The sequence below is a fragment of the Clarias gariepinus genome, chromosome 12 (genome assembly GCF_024256425.1).
Source record: "Clarias gariepinus isolate MV-2021 ecotype Netherlands chromosome 12, CGAR_prim_01v2, whole genome shotgun sequence".
Classification (NCBI taxonomy): domain Eukaryota; kingdom Metazoa; phylum Chordata; class Actinopteri; order Siluriformes; family Clariidae; genus Clarias; species Clarias gariepinus.
In genome coordinates, this window is record NC_071111.1 from 31,186,598 (window position 1) to 31,205,000 (window position 18,403).

An 18,403-nucleotide genomic window follows, 5' to 3' on the forward strand; every position below is an offset into this window, starting at 1 on the left:
GTAACACACACACACACACACACACACACTCCGCCTGTAACACACACACACACACACACACACACACACACCCCGCCTGTAACACACACACACACACACACTCCGCCTGTAACACACACACACACACACACACACACACATCCCGCCTGTAACACACACACACACACCCCGCCTGTAACACACACACACACACACACACACACACACACACACACACACACACATCTCGCCTGTAACACACACACACACACACACACACACCCCGCCTGTAACACACACACACACCCCCGCCTGTAACACACACACACACACACCCCGCCTGTAACACACACACACCCCGCCTGTAACACACACACACTCCGCCTGTAACACACACACACTCCGCCTGTAACACACACACACTCCGCCTGTAACACACACACACTCCGCCTGTAACACACACACACTCCGCCTGTAACACACACACACTCCGCCTGTAACACACATACACACACACACACCCCGCCTGTAACACACACACACCCCACACACACACTCCACACACACACACACACACACACACCCCGCCTGTAACACACACACACACCCCGCCTGTATCACACACACACACACCCCGCCTGTAACACACACACACACACCCCGCCTGTAACACACACACACACACCCCGCCTGTAACACACACACACACACCCCGCCTGTAACACACACACACACACCCCGCCTGTAACACACACACACACACCCCGCCTGTAACACACACACACACACCCCGCCTGTAACACACACACACACACCCCGCCTGTAACACACACACACACCCCGCCTGTAACACACACACACACACCCCGCCTGTAACACACACACACACCCCGCCTGTAACACACACACACACACCCCGCCTGTAACACACACACACACACCCCGCCTGTAACACACACACACACACCCCGCCTGTAACACACACACACACACCCCGCCTGTAACACACACACACACACCCCGCCTGTAACACACACACACACACCCCGCCTGTAACACACACACACACACCCCGCCTGTAACACACACACACACCCCGCCTGTAACACACACACACACACCCCGCCTGTAACACACACACACACCCCGCCTGTAACACACACACACACACCCCGCCTGTAACACACACACACACCCCGCCAGTAACACACACACACACACCCCGCCAGTAACACACACACACACACCCCGCCTGTAACACACACACACACACCCCGCCTGTAACACACACACACACACCCCGCCTGTAACACACACACACACACCCCGCCTGTAACACACACACACACACACACCCCGCCTGTAACACACACCCCGCCTGTAACACACACCCCGCCTGTAACACACACCCCGCCTGTAACACACACCCCGCCTGTAACACACACCCCGCCTGTAACACACACACACACACACACCCCGCCTGTAACACACACACACACACCCCGCCTGTAACACACACACACACACACCGCCTGAAACACACACACACACACCCCGCCTGTAACACACACACACACCCCGCCTGTAACACACACACACACACCCCGCCTGTAACACACACCCCGCCTGTAACACACACACACACACACACCCCGCCTGTAACACACACACACACACCCCGCCTGTAACACACACACACACACCCCGCCTGTAACACACACACACACACACCGCCTGTAACACACACACACACACACACACACACACACACACACACTGTCTGATTGTCATAGCTAGGAAAGAAGAAAAATCAATGTCTCTCTGGTCTGTCTCTCTGGTCTGTCTCTCTGGTCTGTCTCTCTGGTCTGTCTCTCTGGGATCATCATGTGCTCAGACAGTGAACATGCTGCCTGCGGGTTCTCCTTATTAACACACACACACACACACACACACACACAGGTATTTAAACCCAGGACATTCTCACACCAATTACTCCACTGCCTGCTTGTCTCACTCTCCTGCAGTCCTGTGGGTGTGTGGAGACGGATCCTCTCCTGTCACAACAGATTTACTACATGCAATGATTACAGTTATACACACACACACACACACACACACACACACGTCTAACAGCTATACGGATCGCTCAATCTCATCGGCATACTAAATAATTTGTCAGTAAAAGATGATTTTACTCTCTCTCTCTCTCTATCTGTCAGTAAAAAACAGCGTTCTGTGCCCCGCGGTAGAGATTATGAGCTTCAGGGAAGGACACACAACACACACACACTAAGAGCAACTGGGGTTTGGGGGGGAGGGGGGGGGGGATTTACCCTCTAGAGTAGATAAAGAAAAAGATAAGATGATAAAGAAGAGAAAGGAAAAAGCTGACAATTAAATACAAATCCTTCACTAAATGTCTAGCTAAAAGTTAATTTTCCGGCGCAGCAGGTTTTGGTGAGCAATTTATTCCCATTCTCCTCATTAAAGAGAAACGTAACTCATATGAAATACCCAGGGGCGCCGAGCCGACAGGAGAAACCACCGTCCTCCTCAAACCGCTCACAAAGTAATGAGACTTCATCCTCACCTTATAACTCCACTGGAAACAAAGTACGACTCTAATGTCCTTCTCTCTCTCCAGTTTACTCAGTCTGTCATGGCTTCACTACTGGACTGTGAGACGTGTTTTGGGCTCAATATTCGTTTCAGTCCAATGCAACACTGTCAGGGATTTGGGGGGGTCATGGCCCGATCTCGGTCTCTCTCTCTCCTGCAATGCATGAATCACACACACTCCTTACTGTACACCTGCACCTAAATCAATACTTAACCTGTACGTGGTCCTGTGCGTCTGAGCCGCAGCCTACGGCACCCGGAGCGCACAGGTTAAGTATTGATTTAGGTGCAGGTGTACAGTCAGGAGTGTGTGTGATTCATGCATTGTGTCCCAGAGAGAGTAATCTAATGCACTCTGGCTGGATTCACTGAGGAGAAGCTGCAATATTTCATGGATTAAAAGTAAGCTGCTGGAGCGGCACAAGACTGTAATTCTCTGAAGCTCAGCCAGAATGACCCACTTCATATTACTGGAGTGTTATCCAACAAACACACATGAGCCGCTACTGGAGAGTGGAACTGTCTGCGTGAAGTCTTTTCTCATCATCTCCAGTATACGGTGTATTTCTGTAGGAATCTGATCTGAGATCAGTCGCTGGCGTGTCCCAGTGAGCAGATCCTGAGAGATTACGGGCCGCTCCTCCTTTTAGCTTGGTGTTTTCCTGCACAAGTCGCTCTCCTGAGGTCCTTTAACGACACTCCTGCTGGGTTTGACTGGTGCATTAGGGTCGCTGCCTCGCTGCATGACCCACTTACAGTTAAAGTTTCAGCTCGTGAACACACACCCTGACGTTCTCCTACAGAACTTGCTGGTACGATCCAGAATTCACAGGTCTGGCACTAATGGCGAGGTATCCCAGCAAACCGTGACACTGCCCCCTTCAGGCCTGGGATGTCAGAATGCAGCGTCATTTCCCTACACTATCTGCTCCAGAGGAGGACAAACACTAATTACTTGTACCTCTTCCATCCTGGTAATAACTCCTCTCTAAACATTTATTTAAACGTTTTTATTGTTAATACTTTGAGCGTCAACACGCACATTAGTACACACGGCGCAGTACACGGCGCAGTACACACCATCACACACCCTCACACCATCACACACCCTCACCGCCACGCACCCAAGCTCCCTGAAGCATGCTATTTAAAAATCTGTATTAATGCAGGCACAGATGAATTTTTACACTGATCTCATTTGCACCTTGGCTCTCTATCTCCTGCCAGAGGGGAGCAGCTGGTACTCGGGAAGTGAAGTGAAGGACGTGGGACGACTCTGCCACTATGTTCTGTCCTTCTCTCAGCGAAGTGCGTTCACAGATAGACTGGAGAGACTTTACTCTCATTTTTTTTTTTTTTTAACACTACATTTTTTACTGAAGTCAGATTCTGATTAAGATTTTGCTCTCGGCCGCACAAGATTAATCAATGAATTAATTAATTAATTAAACACTTTAAAACTGCATTCAAGAGTAAAAACACGCACACAAGCTTCTCACTGATTTTATCCACTATGTTATTTCTTCTTATAACAGCCGGTGCTGTGATCTGGACCACAGGCTATAGACGTGGGTGTACACGCCTCCCTCTCTCCTGTACACGCCTCCCTCTCTCCTGTACACGCCTCCCTCTCTCCTGTACACGCCTCCCTCTCTCCTGTACACACCTCCCTCTCTCCTGTACACGCCTCCCTCTCTCTCCCTCTCTCCTGTACACGCCTCCCTCTCTCCTGTACACACCTCCCTCTCTCCTGTACACGCCTCCCTCTCTCCTGTACACGCCTCCCTCTCTCCTGTACACGCCTCCCTCTCTCCTGTACACGCCTCCCTCTCTCTCCCTCTCTCCTGTACACGCCTCCCTCTCTCTCCCTCTCTCCTGTACACGCCTCCCTCTCTCCTGTACACGCCTCCCTCTCTCCTGTACACGCCTCCCTCTCTCCTGTACACACCTCCCTCTCTCCTGTACACGCCTCCCTCTCTCCTGTACACGCCTCCCTCTCTCCTGTACACGCCTCCCTCTCTCCTGTACACGCCTCCCTCTCTCCTGTACACGCCTCCCTCTCTCCTGTACACGCCTCCCTCTCTCCTGTACACGCCTCCCTCTCTCCTGTACACGCCTCCCTCTCTCTCCCTCTCTCCTGTACACGCCTCCCTCTCTCCTGTACACGCCTCCCTCTCTCCTGTACACGCCTCCCTCTCTCCTGTACACGCCTCCCTCTCTCCTGTACACGCCTCCCTCTCTCCTGTACACGCCTCCCTCTCTCCTGTACACGCCTCCCTCTCTCCTGTACACGCCTCCCTGTCTCCTGTACACGCCTCCCTGTCTCCTGTACACGCCTCCCTCTCTCCTGTACACGCCTCCCTCTCTCCTGTACACGCCTCCCTCTCTCCTGTACACGCCTCCCTCTCTCCTGTACACGCCTCCCTCTCTCCTGTACACGTCTCTCTCTCTCTCTCTCGCTCTCCTGTACACGCCTCCCTCTCTCCTGTACACGCCTCCCGCTCTCCTGTACACGCCTCCCTCTCTCCTGTACACGCCTCCCTCTCTCCTGTACACGCCTCCCTCTCTCCTGTACACGCCTCCCTCTCTCCTGTACACGTCTCTCTCTCTCTCTCCCTCTCTCCTGTACACGCCTCCCTCTCTCCTGTACACGCCTCCCTCTCTCCTGTACACGTCTCTCTCTCTCTCTCTCTCTCTCTCTCCTGTACACGCCTCTCTCTCTCTCGCTCTCCTGTACACGCCTCCCTCTCTCTCTCCCTCTCTCCTGTACACGCCTCCCTCTCTCCTGTACACGCCTCCCTCTCTCCTGTACACGCCTCCCTCTCTCCTGTACACGCCTCCCTCTCTCCTGTACACGCCTCCCTCTCTCCTGTACACGTCTCTCTCTCTCCTGTACACGTCTCTCTCTCTGTCTCTCTCTCTCTCTCTCTGTCTCTCCTGTACACGCCTCTCTCTCTCTCGCTCTCCTGTACACGCCTCTCTCTCTCTCTCTCTCTCTCTCCTGTACACGTCTCTCTCTCTCTCTCTCTCTCCTGTACACGTCTCTCTCTCTCTCTCTCCTGTACACGTCTCTCTCTCTCTCTCTCCTGTACACGTCTCTCTCTCTCTCCTGTACACGTCTCTCTCTCTCTCTCTCCTGTACACGTCTCTCTCTCTCTCTCTCTCCTGTACACGTCTCTCTCTCTCTCTCTCTCCTGTACACGTCTCTCTCTCTCTCTCTCTCCTGTACACGTCTCTCTCTCTCTCTCCTGTACACGTCTCTCTCTCTCTCTCTCCTGTACACGTCTCTCTCTCTCTCTCTCTCCTGTACACGTCTCTCTCTCTCTCTCTCTCCTGTACACGTCTCTCTCTCTCTCTCTCTCCTGTACACGTCTCTCTCTCTCTCTCTCTCCTGTACACGTCTCTCTCTCTCTCTCTCTCCTGTACACGTCTCTCTCTCTCTCTCTCTCTCCTGTACACGCCTCCCTCTCTCTCTCTCTCCTGTACACGTCTCTCTCTCTCTCTCTCTCCTGTACACGTCTCTCTCTCTCTCTCTCTCCTGTACACGTCTCTCTCTCTCTCTCTCTCCTGTACACGTCTCTCTCTCTCTCTCTCTCCTGTACACGTCTCTCTCTCTCTCTCTCTCCTGTACACGTCTCTCTCTCTCTCTCTCTCTCCTGTACACGCCTCCCTCTCTCTCTCTCTCCTGTACACGTCTCTCTCTCTCTCTCTCTCCTGTACACGTCTCTCTCTCTCTCTCTCTCCTGTACACGCCTCCCTCTCTCTCTCTCTCTCTCCTGTACACGCCTCCCTCTCTCTCTCTCTCTCTCCTGTACACGTCTCTCTCTCTCCTGTACACGTCTCTCTCTCTCCTGTACACGTCTCTCTCTCTCCTGTACACGTCTCTCTCTCTCCTGTACACGTCTCTCTCTCTCCTGTACACGTCTCTCTCTCTCCTGTACACGTCTCTCTCTCTCCTGTACACGTCTCTCTCTCTCCTGTACACGTCTCTCTCTCTCTGTCTCTCCTGTACACGTCTCTCTCTCTCTCTCTCTCTCCTGTACACGTCTCTCTCTCTCTCCTGTACACGTCTCTCTCTCTCTCTCTCTCTCTCCTGTACACGTCTCTCTCCCCTGCTCTCTCTCCCCTGTACACGTCTCTCTCTCTCTCTTCTTCACGCGCGCATCTCCCCAGCCTGGCTAAGTTTCGATCTAAATCCTCCGACTGAGTGATGGAGCTGAACACCATGATCATAACGACTTCTTCCTGTCAGACGGCGAACCTCACCCACGTCAAACGGCTCTTTATACACACTAATTGGTTAGACGAGCGAGTAGGAGAGACTTTACTTTACACAACAGATGAGAGCTGTGGTGTTGGATGGAGAGCGTCAGTCTAACAGGGCTGGAGGGCGCGGGAGATGATCAGATTTTGTCACCACCGTTACCAAGGCAGCCAGAGAGACACAAGTGTCTCTCGCATTGCAGTTAAATGCCCTTGGCATACACACACTCCAGTGTCCTAGCAACAACAAAATGAATCAAACAGAAACATAAAAACTGCCTGCGTTCGCTGCGTAACGTTGACACTAAACTCCCGAGCGCACAAAATAAACCTTCCGACAAGAAGGTGTTTCAGTAACAGATTGTAGCAGAAGCGTTTGGGGAAGAGCTAATTAATCTGACACACCTATCTGTGTGTGTGTGTGTGTGTGTGTATATATGTATTACTGAGCTGGTTCGCACTCTCGTGTTTTTCTCTCTCTCTCTCTCTCTCTCTCTCTCACTAGCTTACTCAATCGCGTGCTCCCCCCCCTACTCCCCCCCCCCCTCAGTGGAGACTGTGAATGCGAGGTGAAAAAGCCAAGAGGACTTCAAAAGCCCAAAAGCGAGATTTCGTTAGCTGAAAGTTTTTTTTTTCTCCTTTTCTGAACACCGTACTCCATCCTGAGCAGAACGTCTAATAAATCAGTCCAGGCGCAGGCAGAGGCTCGGCCCAGGTGGTGTATTGAGGAGAGTGGCCTTGAAATAAACATCAACTAAGAGCTGCAGTACAGTTCCTTACTTTACAGCACACACACACACACTTCCTGTTAAGGCTTTTAAAGTTAAAGGTGGACCGTGTTAGCAGAACGCCTATAGATTAGCGGAGTCTTAATAAAGTACACTATTGATTCATTCCCACCTGGAACAGGGATTTCAGCTCAGATAAACGTATACATGTGAATGACCTTTACATCACACACACACACACACACACTCTCTCTCCTTTACTATCAGCACTCAGGCTCTGCCATATCTCACACACACAACAACATAAACATGATACAATTTATAGTCTGTGTTTCTTACAGTCGTCTCCTGTATTAAACCGTCCTGCAGTGAGAATTTATTATCTTGTACATTTTAAATCCAGAGCCATAAAGCTGATTTAAAATCGACCATTACAACTTAATGAGGCTCTACATTACAAACACACGAGATCCCTTAAACTCAGTAGCTTTTATTCCTCTCCTGACGATCACTGCGGCACGAAAACACGGCTGGACCGCACGTGAACACCGGCAACTCGGAATACGGCCTCATAAACCCGTGTGTAGCTCTCTTCATCATCGACAGAACCGGAACAGCCTTCTGTGTGTGTGTGTGTGTGTGTGTGTGTATGGTGAACTCATCTGATGCTGAGGAGGGGCTGCCGGGCTGCTTTACGCCACCTCATTATTAGTAAAGTAACCGAGTCATAATTAAGCAGCAGCAATTACTGGTCTCTGTTTAAAGCATTGTTAATTGTGTGTGTGTGTTCAAATCAAGAACAAAAATACCACACACACAGCAGGTAATGATGTAAATTTTGGTAAAGCAGTGAGGACAGAGACACTTCTCGAACCCTCTCCCGTGGGTCAAGGGTCACCGTTTTATCACCTGAAGACACAAAGAATTCTTTGCTCTTAAAGTTTTATAAAGCCAATTAATTAATCCAATTAGATTTTCCCAGATTGTACAAGGTCTTCACTGACATGTCCTGTGAACGTGATACACTTAAACAGAGCACATATTCATTTTGTTTTATGTTTATATGTTATAAATCAATAAAAATGTTTTTGAACAGAAAGATTTCCCACCTAATGTGACCTCATAAGTAAAGCCCCCTCCCCTGGACTTGTTGCTCACCTGTGCTGTTCTCTTGAGGGGCGTGGCTCAGCAGGAGCTCATTTACATAAACAATGAAACAGCACTATTGCGGCAGGAGTGAAAGAGAGAGACGATTAAAGCGCGTTAATCTGAGGGGTATTTCAGCTGGGGAATAAACACACACTGTAGGGGAGCAGCGCGACTTGGGGTAACTTGTTGAAGACCATCAAATATTCAGGATGTTTAAGACTCGAGATGGGCTGGATCACAAAAACTTTGCTGAGGTTCTGTGGGTGAAGGAGATTTATAAGAAACCTAATCTTCAGACTGGAGCACTGACGGATCAGATTTATGTCTCAGCAAGCGTTATGGACAGGATGAAACGGGAGTTTATTGTTTAATCTTAATATGATCTGATGAGCAAAAAAAAGTCAAAAATATAGGATAATAACATCACCCACGTGAGAATGAGTCAGACATATAACAGCGTATATACAGCGTGTAGGTTTGAGCCCTGGAGTGTTTTACACGTATCTGACGAGGTCACACACTGTTAAAACTGCTACACACTGCATGTGTAAAGGGGACCAAATGAAACACATGAGGTTTCTGTATCACAATATATCAAATTTATATATTTAATTTAATATACATATAAAATCCCCCCCCCCCCACACACACCACCCCCACACCAAATAAACCTGCCTAATTAGCTAAAATGAAGTGACACTGGCTCTTTCATGTGCTGTTGTTTTCCCTTTTACACGAAGGTCACATAATCATCTCTAATTAAAGATCCGTATCTTATCGTGGTTCCTCATCTGTTTATTCTTCTACAGATCGACTCCTGTTTCTAATGGAGACGGCTCTGTGTGTTCTGAGTAAACTAAACCGTTACCCATCACAACCTTCTTATGAGGCTTGTCCATCAGACCCTGACTAAAGCAGAGTGAGGGGCATCAGCACGACAGGTTTCTGACAATCCATGCGTGATATATTATTTAAAAAATTATAATTTTAACAGGTGAGCAAAATGCATTAAAAAAGCCCTTAAAAGTTGTTTAACTTTAACGTTAATTTAATAGCCGTAAGAGCACGAGTAATGAGAAACTTAAAAGTGAGCCACGCCCTCACCCCTCGTGTGTAGTGTCGTAAAGTCACTTTCATTTTGGCTTGATGAGATTAAAGATAAAGAACGATCTGTGTAGTTTAGCGCAGTTTACATCACAATAAAATAAACATTAGGCTCCATTGTATATTGAAAATATAATGGAGGGGGGGGGGGGGGGGGGGGGGCGTAAGATAGTAGATCACATCAAGGTGTTTTTTTGAGTTTTTGTCTGTTTGTGCGCGCACCACATAAAAAAGCTACTGAATGAATGTTAATAGGGTTTTCACAGGTGTATGTGGCCGAGCTTGAGGTAACATATAGGCTTTGTTTCATCACAATCGGCCCACGGGAAGAGATAATGTGATCATTTGAAATTTAAATAAAAAACATCCTAATATCATAAATTTTAAAATCTCAAAATCAAACAGATGGCGCTGTAAATCTACTTAATAAACACAATCTCACACCTTCACTCCGCACACTTCGTGGTAACGCATGTCCATTCCAAAATCTAACACAGGACGCTGTAAAAAATTTTAAAACATGAGTGTGCAATTAAATTCCACATGAACAATGTCGTGGAGACCGCTAGCAATTTAAATACACATTTGAATTCATTACATATTGTAAATGGTTAAACTGGTTTAGAGTGGAACAGAGTGGGAACGCTGGATTAGTGCAGAGGGAGAAAGTCAGCTGAGCAAAATGATATTAAATAGTTTATTCTAATTATTTAATACTTTGTTGCTTAATTCAAATAAACATGTAACAGTTCAGCACACAGTAGATTGTAAGAATAGACAATTCTGCAGTTCTTCTTATAAAAATACCCAGTTCAATATCACCACCACCCCCGAGTCTGACCTTTAAATGTGTACTGGACCACAGGTGTGTGAACAGACGCACACAGACGCACACAGACGCACACAGACGCACACAGACGCACACAGACGCACACAGACGCACACAGACGCACACAGACGCACACAGACGCACACAGACGCACACTCTCCACTCGTTTCATTCGGATAATTCCCTACGGGTTAACGAACAGGTTATAGAGATCTGACAGGCTGATAATCTAACAGAGCTGATGATCATTACCTTCTTCCCAATCAGCTTCTTCCTCAGGAATTCTCTGGCCTCAAACATGTAGGGAATGTCATAAAGAGGACGGAAGCGCTTGTCCTTGTCCTTGTTCTTCTCCTGTGGAAAAAAAGAGGGGACAGTCATTGAGACAGAGAAAAAAAAAAGAACAAAAAATATATTTTCCCCAAGTGTATATTATACACCTTAAAAACAGAATACACACACTCATCCAGACATAATGCTGGTCCGAGCACAGACACGTCCTGCAGCATGCTGCGTGTGTGTAACATAAAGACATTAATTTTAAAACTAATGGATACAGGTAGTCCCTGATTTACAAATGAGTTCTGTTCCAAAAACACAAAGGCATTGAATCCCACACGTCAAATGTAACAGTGTTTATGAGCCTTTAATCGCGAGGGGAATCCTGGATGACATTTTGTCTCAGAGATGTTTTCATTGTATTGGACTCTGGGACTAAAGGTACCGAAGTTAAAGTTATGGGGGAAAATCCTCAAGCTCCAGTCAGATCTTATTTATAAATAAAAAAAATCTAATGCAGGAATATGAATTCAATTCAATTCAATTTTATTTGTATAGCACTTTTAACAAATGTCCTTGCCGCAAAGCAGCTTTACACAATCAAAAGAAATAATAGAAGTTTGTATAAATCAAAATGATATGATTAGATTGTCCCTAACGAACAAGCCAAGGATGACGGGGACAAGAAAAAAACTACCCGAGATAGCAGTAGGAGGGAACCTTGAGAGGAATCAGACTCAACAGGGAACCCATCCTCATGTGGGTGATCACGGACAGCAGGGATTATGCTGCAGTATATGAAGAGTTTAAATAAATGACAAACTCTGTCAGACTACACTAAGGTTTTGTAAAGGGGGAGTGTCTACGGCTAGGGGGCGCCCTCCTGTTACTGCACCCATACAGTGATTAAACAAACCCAACATCTGTCTGTAGTGACGCGTGGCACTGACACTCTACCTTTAGGTTCTAATGAAGAACCAGACGCCAGGTGAAACCAGGTGAAACCTCCTCGTCCTTATACAAATCTACTCTGTGTATACTCTCTTTTTATTTATTTATATATAACACACATACGCACTCCATTTCACGTCCTCTGGAGCGTGTTAGGACGATTTCTCCTCACTGATAGCGACAGACTCTGAAAACACAGTAACATCGTGAGAGTCATGACACGACCCCTGACCCCAGGCAGCGTACTGAGCGCGTCTCTCTAACAGTACGAATGTCATCAGTCTCAAATATCACCCGAGTTCACCTTCATAATAAGACTCGTTTAAAATGACTAACATTATCCTGTACGGTTATGATTCATCACTAAAACACTGCTGTTGTACTGAAGCAGACCTGTAGTGAGTAAATGAACACTCACAGGCCACTTAATTAGGAACAGCTGTACATTCATTCATGCACCGTGTTTGATTATAATCACTCTCAACAGCTGTGGTGGACAGAAAGGCATCTCAGCGTGCACAGGACAGCCACACTGAGCTACATTGTCAGGTTCCCCTCTTCAACCAGAAACAGGAATCTGAGTTACTGTGGTCACACACTCACCCAAACCGAACAGCTGAAGATTAGGAAAAAAAAAAAAAAAAAAAAAAAGTGTCACCTTGTCTGTTCCTATTTTTCAGCGCTCCAGTTTGAGTGTTATCAAGTGGCACAGCTTTAGTTCACCAGGTTTAACTCAGCAGTGTTTGGTTTATAAGCTCCACCACGACTCGTTCTGGAAGACGTTTCTGCTCTGCACCACCAAAGGGTCCTGTAAGTTCAGTTCAGTTCTGATTCCTGTGGTTCCTAGTACCGGCAGGAACAGCGCAGGGTACTCATATGCGCATATTTATTATTCAACACTTTATATAATTGAGATAAAAATAAACAACTGAAGTAACATAAAATGGAACACGTTGCGGAAAATGAAATGCTTTTCTTTGTTGGATTTTTACCTGACGTTCTTCCTAATTTAGTCGTATCCAATTCCCACCGGTCACTAGAAGGCTCCCACATTAAGACTACAACCAGTCAGTCAGGGAGAGCTAAAGTCTTATCACGCGTTTCCTTTTAACCACATGCTGAACAACTGTGTGCTCACATGGCGTAACGCCCGAAGAGGACGGCGCTATCCAATCCTTCCGCTCGCATCAGCTCACAGCTCTAGAGAACTGAGGTGAGAGTGCTCGGCCAATCAGCTCTGTCCAGGCTACAGCGAACTAGCGAACTACGGATGATCGGGCGAGCACTTTGCAACTGCGCCACTCGGGGAGGCTGAGAAAAATTTAATGTTGTACATTTTGCGAAGGACATGAAGGAGAAGTGCTCGCATATCTGCCTCCAGTCCATCCTGGACCACAAGATGAACAGCAACGATTAGCACAGCCAAGTCACGACTTTTAAAACCATAGATTGATTTCATTACACTAACCCTAATATTATTATTATTTGTTTTTAAGTCTGATGTCTTAGATCCCAGCAGAAACACTTCTGTAGTGCAGTGAGGCTGAAAAACGCCAGAGTCTCCAGGCTCACGGGAATCATGAAGTCGTGAGAAACAGCATTAAAGGAAATAAAAACCAGTGGACTTAGTAAAGGACTGAAACACACACACACACACACTCTTCTTCATACCTCGCCCTCAATCCTGGGGGGCCGGATGCTGGACAGGTGAATGGTTTTGTATTCGCCAGAGTTCAGCTTGACGATAATGGCGTCTGCGTTCATGACCTGCATCACCTGCACAGGGGAAAAGAGCGAACACACAGGAAAAGTGAGAGCTGGGTTAAACAAGTCACTTTAACAACATGGAGCACAGCTTGTTGCTAGAGAAACAGCTTGGATATCTAACATGAGCAGAGCACAAGAAGAAAAAAAAAAAACACAAAGACAGTAGCAGATAAATACTTCGCCCACTCGCTACCAGATAATCTCTCTGTCCCTCCTCCGAGCTCACATCGTCAATTCTCAATTAAACAAATATCACCCTAAATGACCAGGAAGGACACGAAACACAAGAACAAATGACAAAGTGATTATTACAACATGCGGACAGGTGTGCGCGTGTGTGTACATGGGAAGGGAGGGAGACTTTGAGGGACAACATCCCTAAAAAAGAGAGAAGAAGAAAACTAAGGGACCGGTGTAGCTGTGCGTGTGGATGAACATCCCCTTCCCCTGTCGGCTGTGAATCATGTGCCAGTCTGGAAGGAACAGTACAGACTTCTGGGCAGGTGCAGAAAACTGATTAGACATGAAATGAGTAACAATAAAGCATGATTTAAGCGCTCTGATCCTCCACACAGCTGTACCGGTCCATGCGAAGGGCTTCGGGAGACAAGGCTAAGGATCAAGAGAAGACTTTTTAGTTATTAATTGAGACGATTAGTGCAGTAAATACCCGCCCCCCTTACAGGAAGCCCCAGTCTGGAGACAAGAACACACACACACACGTGCACAGAAGGAACCCACGAGTCGGCTGGCTTTATTCTCATGGCTGTCGTTTTACCTCCCACTCTGTAAGTGAACATGAAGGATGTGGACGCTGTGAGGAGACGTCTGGCTGGCACACACGCTGCTTAATTAGTAGCTGCATATGCAAAGCACCTCAGTGAGGGATGCCAGCAGAAACATGCAGCAAAACGCCATGACTCATTCTCCCTCTGCACACCACAGCCCCGGCAGGAGAACACCGCCATCTGCAGGACGAGAGCTGGACTGCAACGCACACAGCTGATGCTCCTGTTGTTTGGATTGAAGCCCAGTTTAATAAAAGTTTCACTAAAACTGGAACAATACTGACTTTTCTTTCTTTCCTTCACTACATTCTCTTGGCTTAAGTAGTTCAGGAAGCGTTTCCTTTGTACTTAATGTGTACAGCTTGTGCACAGAACTCCACGGTGAGAGTGAAGTCAGGTGATGGTCATGTCGCTCACATCTCCACGTATAAACAGTACGACCAGGCTGTGTGACAGACCTGTGCCCGAGCACATTACATCACAACACACAGCCATGTTTAGGCTGTGTTAGAAAAAAAGTACATAAAAAAACTGAAGTGTTTCATAAACCACCCACAGGATTAAAAGAAGAAAAGGAGGAGTGACTAATGGAGTGAGTTATACCTCACTTCCTCTGGGTCTCCAGACCAGCCAAGGTTAGAAATTCAATTCAATTAAATTTTATTTGTATAGCACTTTTAGAATTATCATTGCTGCAAAGCAGCTTCACACAATCAAAAGAATTATTTAAGTTTGTATGAAATGTGAATGTGTATGAATCAGAATGGTCAGTTTGTCCTGCTTTATTAAATATTCATTCCATATTTAGCACTCATTTAATTAATAACGCAAATATGAAATATGTGTAATTTAAATTTGTAGACTGTTTACAGTGTGTATAATTTTATCTTGTTTGTTCCAGCTTCATACTTTCCCCCTCCACCTAAAGTGGACACCAGTCCATTACAAGAACAAGTAGTCCCCAACTTACAAACAAGTTCAATTCAAGAAACATGTTTAGATCTGTTTATAAGTTCAACAAAGTGAGTCTTATATGCCTTTGAACATACAGCATACCGATCCACAGAGTAAATCTCTGTCCGCTTTCCCTAAACTGCCATCATGTGATCAAAAACCATAACCTCGCTTAAGGAATCCCATAGTGAAATGTGAAATGTAACAGTGTTGTCTCTGCACAATTTAATCATGCCGAGAATACCATTTTTTTTGTTTTCCACTGTATTGGACTGTAAACTCCATTTCGTTGAAGGATTTTAAACAAAATTAGGATTATTTACCATCAGGACCATCTACTGGACAGACATTTCCAATCATCGTGCCCCTGGACTGATTCTTTTTTTTTTGTGGGGGGGGGGGGGGGGGGGATTTTTCCCGATTTTCTTCCTAATTTAGTCGGGGCCAATTCCTCCCCGTCACTAGGCGGCTCCCACATCAAGGCTACTACTACCACTCAGTCAGGAGGCCGAAGACTATCACGTGTTTCCTCCAAACGGCGTGACGCCAGCCGACCACATCTTTTCAAACTGCTCGCTCACGCACCGTTAGGGGTGGAATAACACACTCGAAGGAAAGCACTAGCCGCTCCTTCCGCGTGCGCGAGCTCACAGACGCCCCTGATTGGCTGTAGAGCCGTGATTAATGTGGGAGCACAAAGTACCTCTTATCCCTCCCCCCTGAGAGGGCTCGGCCAATCAGCTCTCTCTAGACCTCCGACTGTGAGAGGAAAACAGCATCACCCGGGGATCGAACCAGCGATCCCCAGATGATAGGGTGAGCAGTTTACCACTGCGCCACTCGAAGGCCCTGGACTGATTCATTGAAATCGGTGAGGCCGACTCATTTCTCCTGCATACACACACGCAATATACCAGACTTTAGACATTTTCTACATTCATGTGAGTGTTTTCACAGAACATGTGATAATGTGATTGTACAATGCACTTAAGCTATTTCTGTGATTAAACCGGAAGTAGACCCGCGGTCCTAACTCGGTACTAAGTCGCTAATTCATCACAGCTTACGGTTCAACCTTAATTCATAATCTAAATATGTTTTTATTTAAACTCTGGGATTGTTGGTTATTAGCACTAAATGAACAAAAGTTTTTGAAGATATCTGTTAAACACTCCTCTAAATCAAAAGCTCACGTCATGACGTAACTGCCATGCTAAATCAGATATCACTAATTTCTGAATCTCTGAGTGTGAAATGCTTCTTTCTCAGGATGAAATGCACCCCACAGTTTGTTAAATTACAGTACACCGATATCCAGAGGCGTGTGTTTGTCGCCTGTCGATGCTCCACGGGTTCTCCGTTCAGCTCTAAACCGGTGAAACCGATGCCCACTCTAGCAGACATTTCTGACATTATCTTCTTGATCGAGTAACCTAACGCATCTTCACAGCACATGGGTGTGAGTGTGTGTAGCACAGAGTGGCTTCACCCCATAAAAGCAGCTCTCCAATAACCGTGAACAGCCTCCATAATACCACAACACAACCGTGTGGGAAGAGTAGAGACGCACTATAGGATCGGACTCGGGAAACAGTTTTCAGCTCAACCGGGCATGACCCGTGTGCGTTTGTGTGTGGGCACTTTGTGAACGGCCCTAGTTTACACATTTTCACCAGATAAAACAGCTCACCTGAAACAGCTTGTTTTTGTTTATTTTTTAATGAGGTTAATCCCTTAACTCCAGCATCAACAGCATGTCCATTAAACTGAATGTGAGGAGAGAGTGGAGAAGGAGAAACTCTTCTAAAGCTTCATCAGATAACTATTTAATGTCCTGGGTTTAAACCTCCTCTCATCCTTCCAGCTGTCTATAATCATTAGTACGTTTCACTCGGACCGGTTCAGCAGCCATTTACCTCAGAACCGGCAGGGTGAGGTTTCTGACTCAGCCGTAGTGACTCAGTCGCTGCACTTTAACCCCTGAGATCTTCTCCTAGAGGTTAAACATCCTGATCCACACATTTAAGCAAAAACTTTTGATATTCACCAGTTATTAAAAAAGGATAAATAAAACAACAAAATAACAACTACTCTTGTATAAACTAGGTGTCGTGTTAATTTATAAGAGCTTTATCAGTCCGCTGCACTTTATCAGGAACACTCGTATGCCTGTGTGTAATTATCAAATCACTGTAAATTGGACACAGGGCAGAGACCTGGTGATGGTGGTGTCCATTTTATCCTCGGGTTCGGAGTCAAACCCGGCGTGGTTGTCTGCGCTCACACCTCCACACGTTCATGTTTGATCACTCCGTGTAACAGGGTGTTAGACGGGCAGAACTGCACATCTCTGACTGTTTTTGTTTATATTTGACACCATTGTGTGTAAAGCTTGTGTGTGAAAAGCTCAGGAGAGAGCAGCACTTTCTGACTAATGGATGTCACAGTGAGAGCCACGAAGAGATCGCACTCTGCCTCATTCCAACGTGTGATGTGAATAAATCACCGGAGCTCTTGAGGTGTGTGAGTTCATGCGCCATGCTGCAGCCATGCGATTAGCTGATTAGAGAGCTGCATGAATGTCTACAGGTGTTCCCATTAAATTGTCCTGTGCTGGCAAGAGAGAAAGAGAGAGCAGTGTGATTGGCTCTCATGCCCCTAAATACAGAGAAAGCTATAAAATAGTTAAACCTCTTCTCCAAAACTCAGCTATCTGCTTGATGTACATCACGTCATCAGTGTCAGCTGATCATCAGTAAAGCCATACCCTCACAATGACGTTCAAAACGATATCAGAAGAAGAAATTTACTTGACCCGTGACTGACCTTCGCCACAAACTGCCGCTCCTTCTGGTCCAGATTGGCGGTGGGAGCGACATAGTCTTTCCAGATCCTCACTTTGCGCTCCTTAGCCGAGCTGCAGAACAAAGAAAAAAACAAAGCAAAAAAAATTTTCTAGGGCTGCACGATATTAGGAAAATATGCGATATGCA

At 46.7% G+C, this 18,403-nt stretch overlaps 1 protein-coding gene across 1 annotated transcript in view; it reads right to left on the reverse strand.

Moving 5' to 3' along the window:
* snd1 (staphylococcal nuclease and tudor domain containing 1) overlaps positions 1 to 18,403 on the reverse strand; it is a 90,160-nt gene that overhangs the window by 55,360 nt on the left and 16,397 nt on the right. Inside the window, exons 9-11 of the mRNA XM_053508141.1 lie at positions 18,237 to 18,327; positions 13,573 to 13,677; positions 10,924 to 11,025 (exon numbers count right to left, since the gene is read on the reverse strand). Of these exons, the coding sequence (XP_053364116.1) occupies positions 10,924 to 11,025; positions 13,573 to 13,677; positions 18,237 to 18,327 (298 nt within the window). The remainder of the gene's footprint in view (positions 1 to 10,923; positions 11,026 to 13,572; positions 13,678 to 18,236; positions 18,328 to 18,403) is intronic.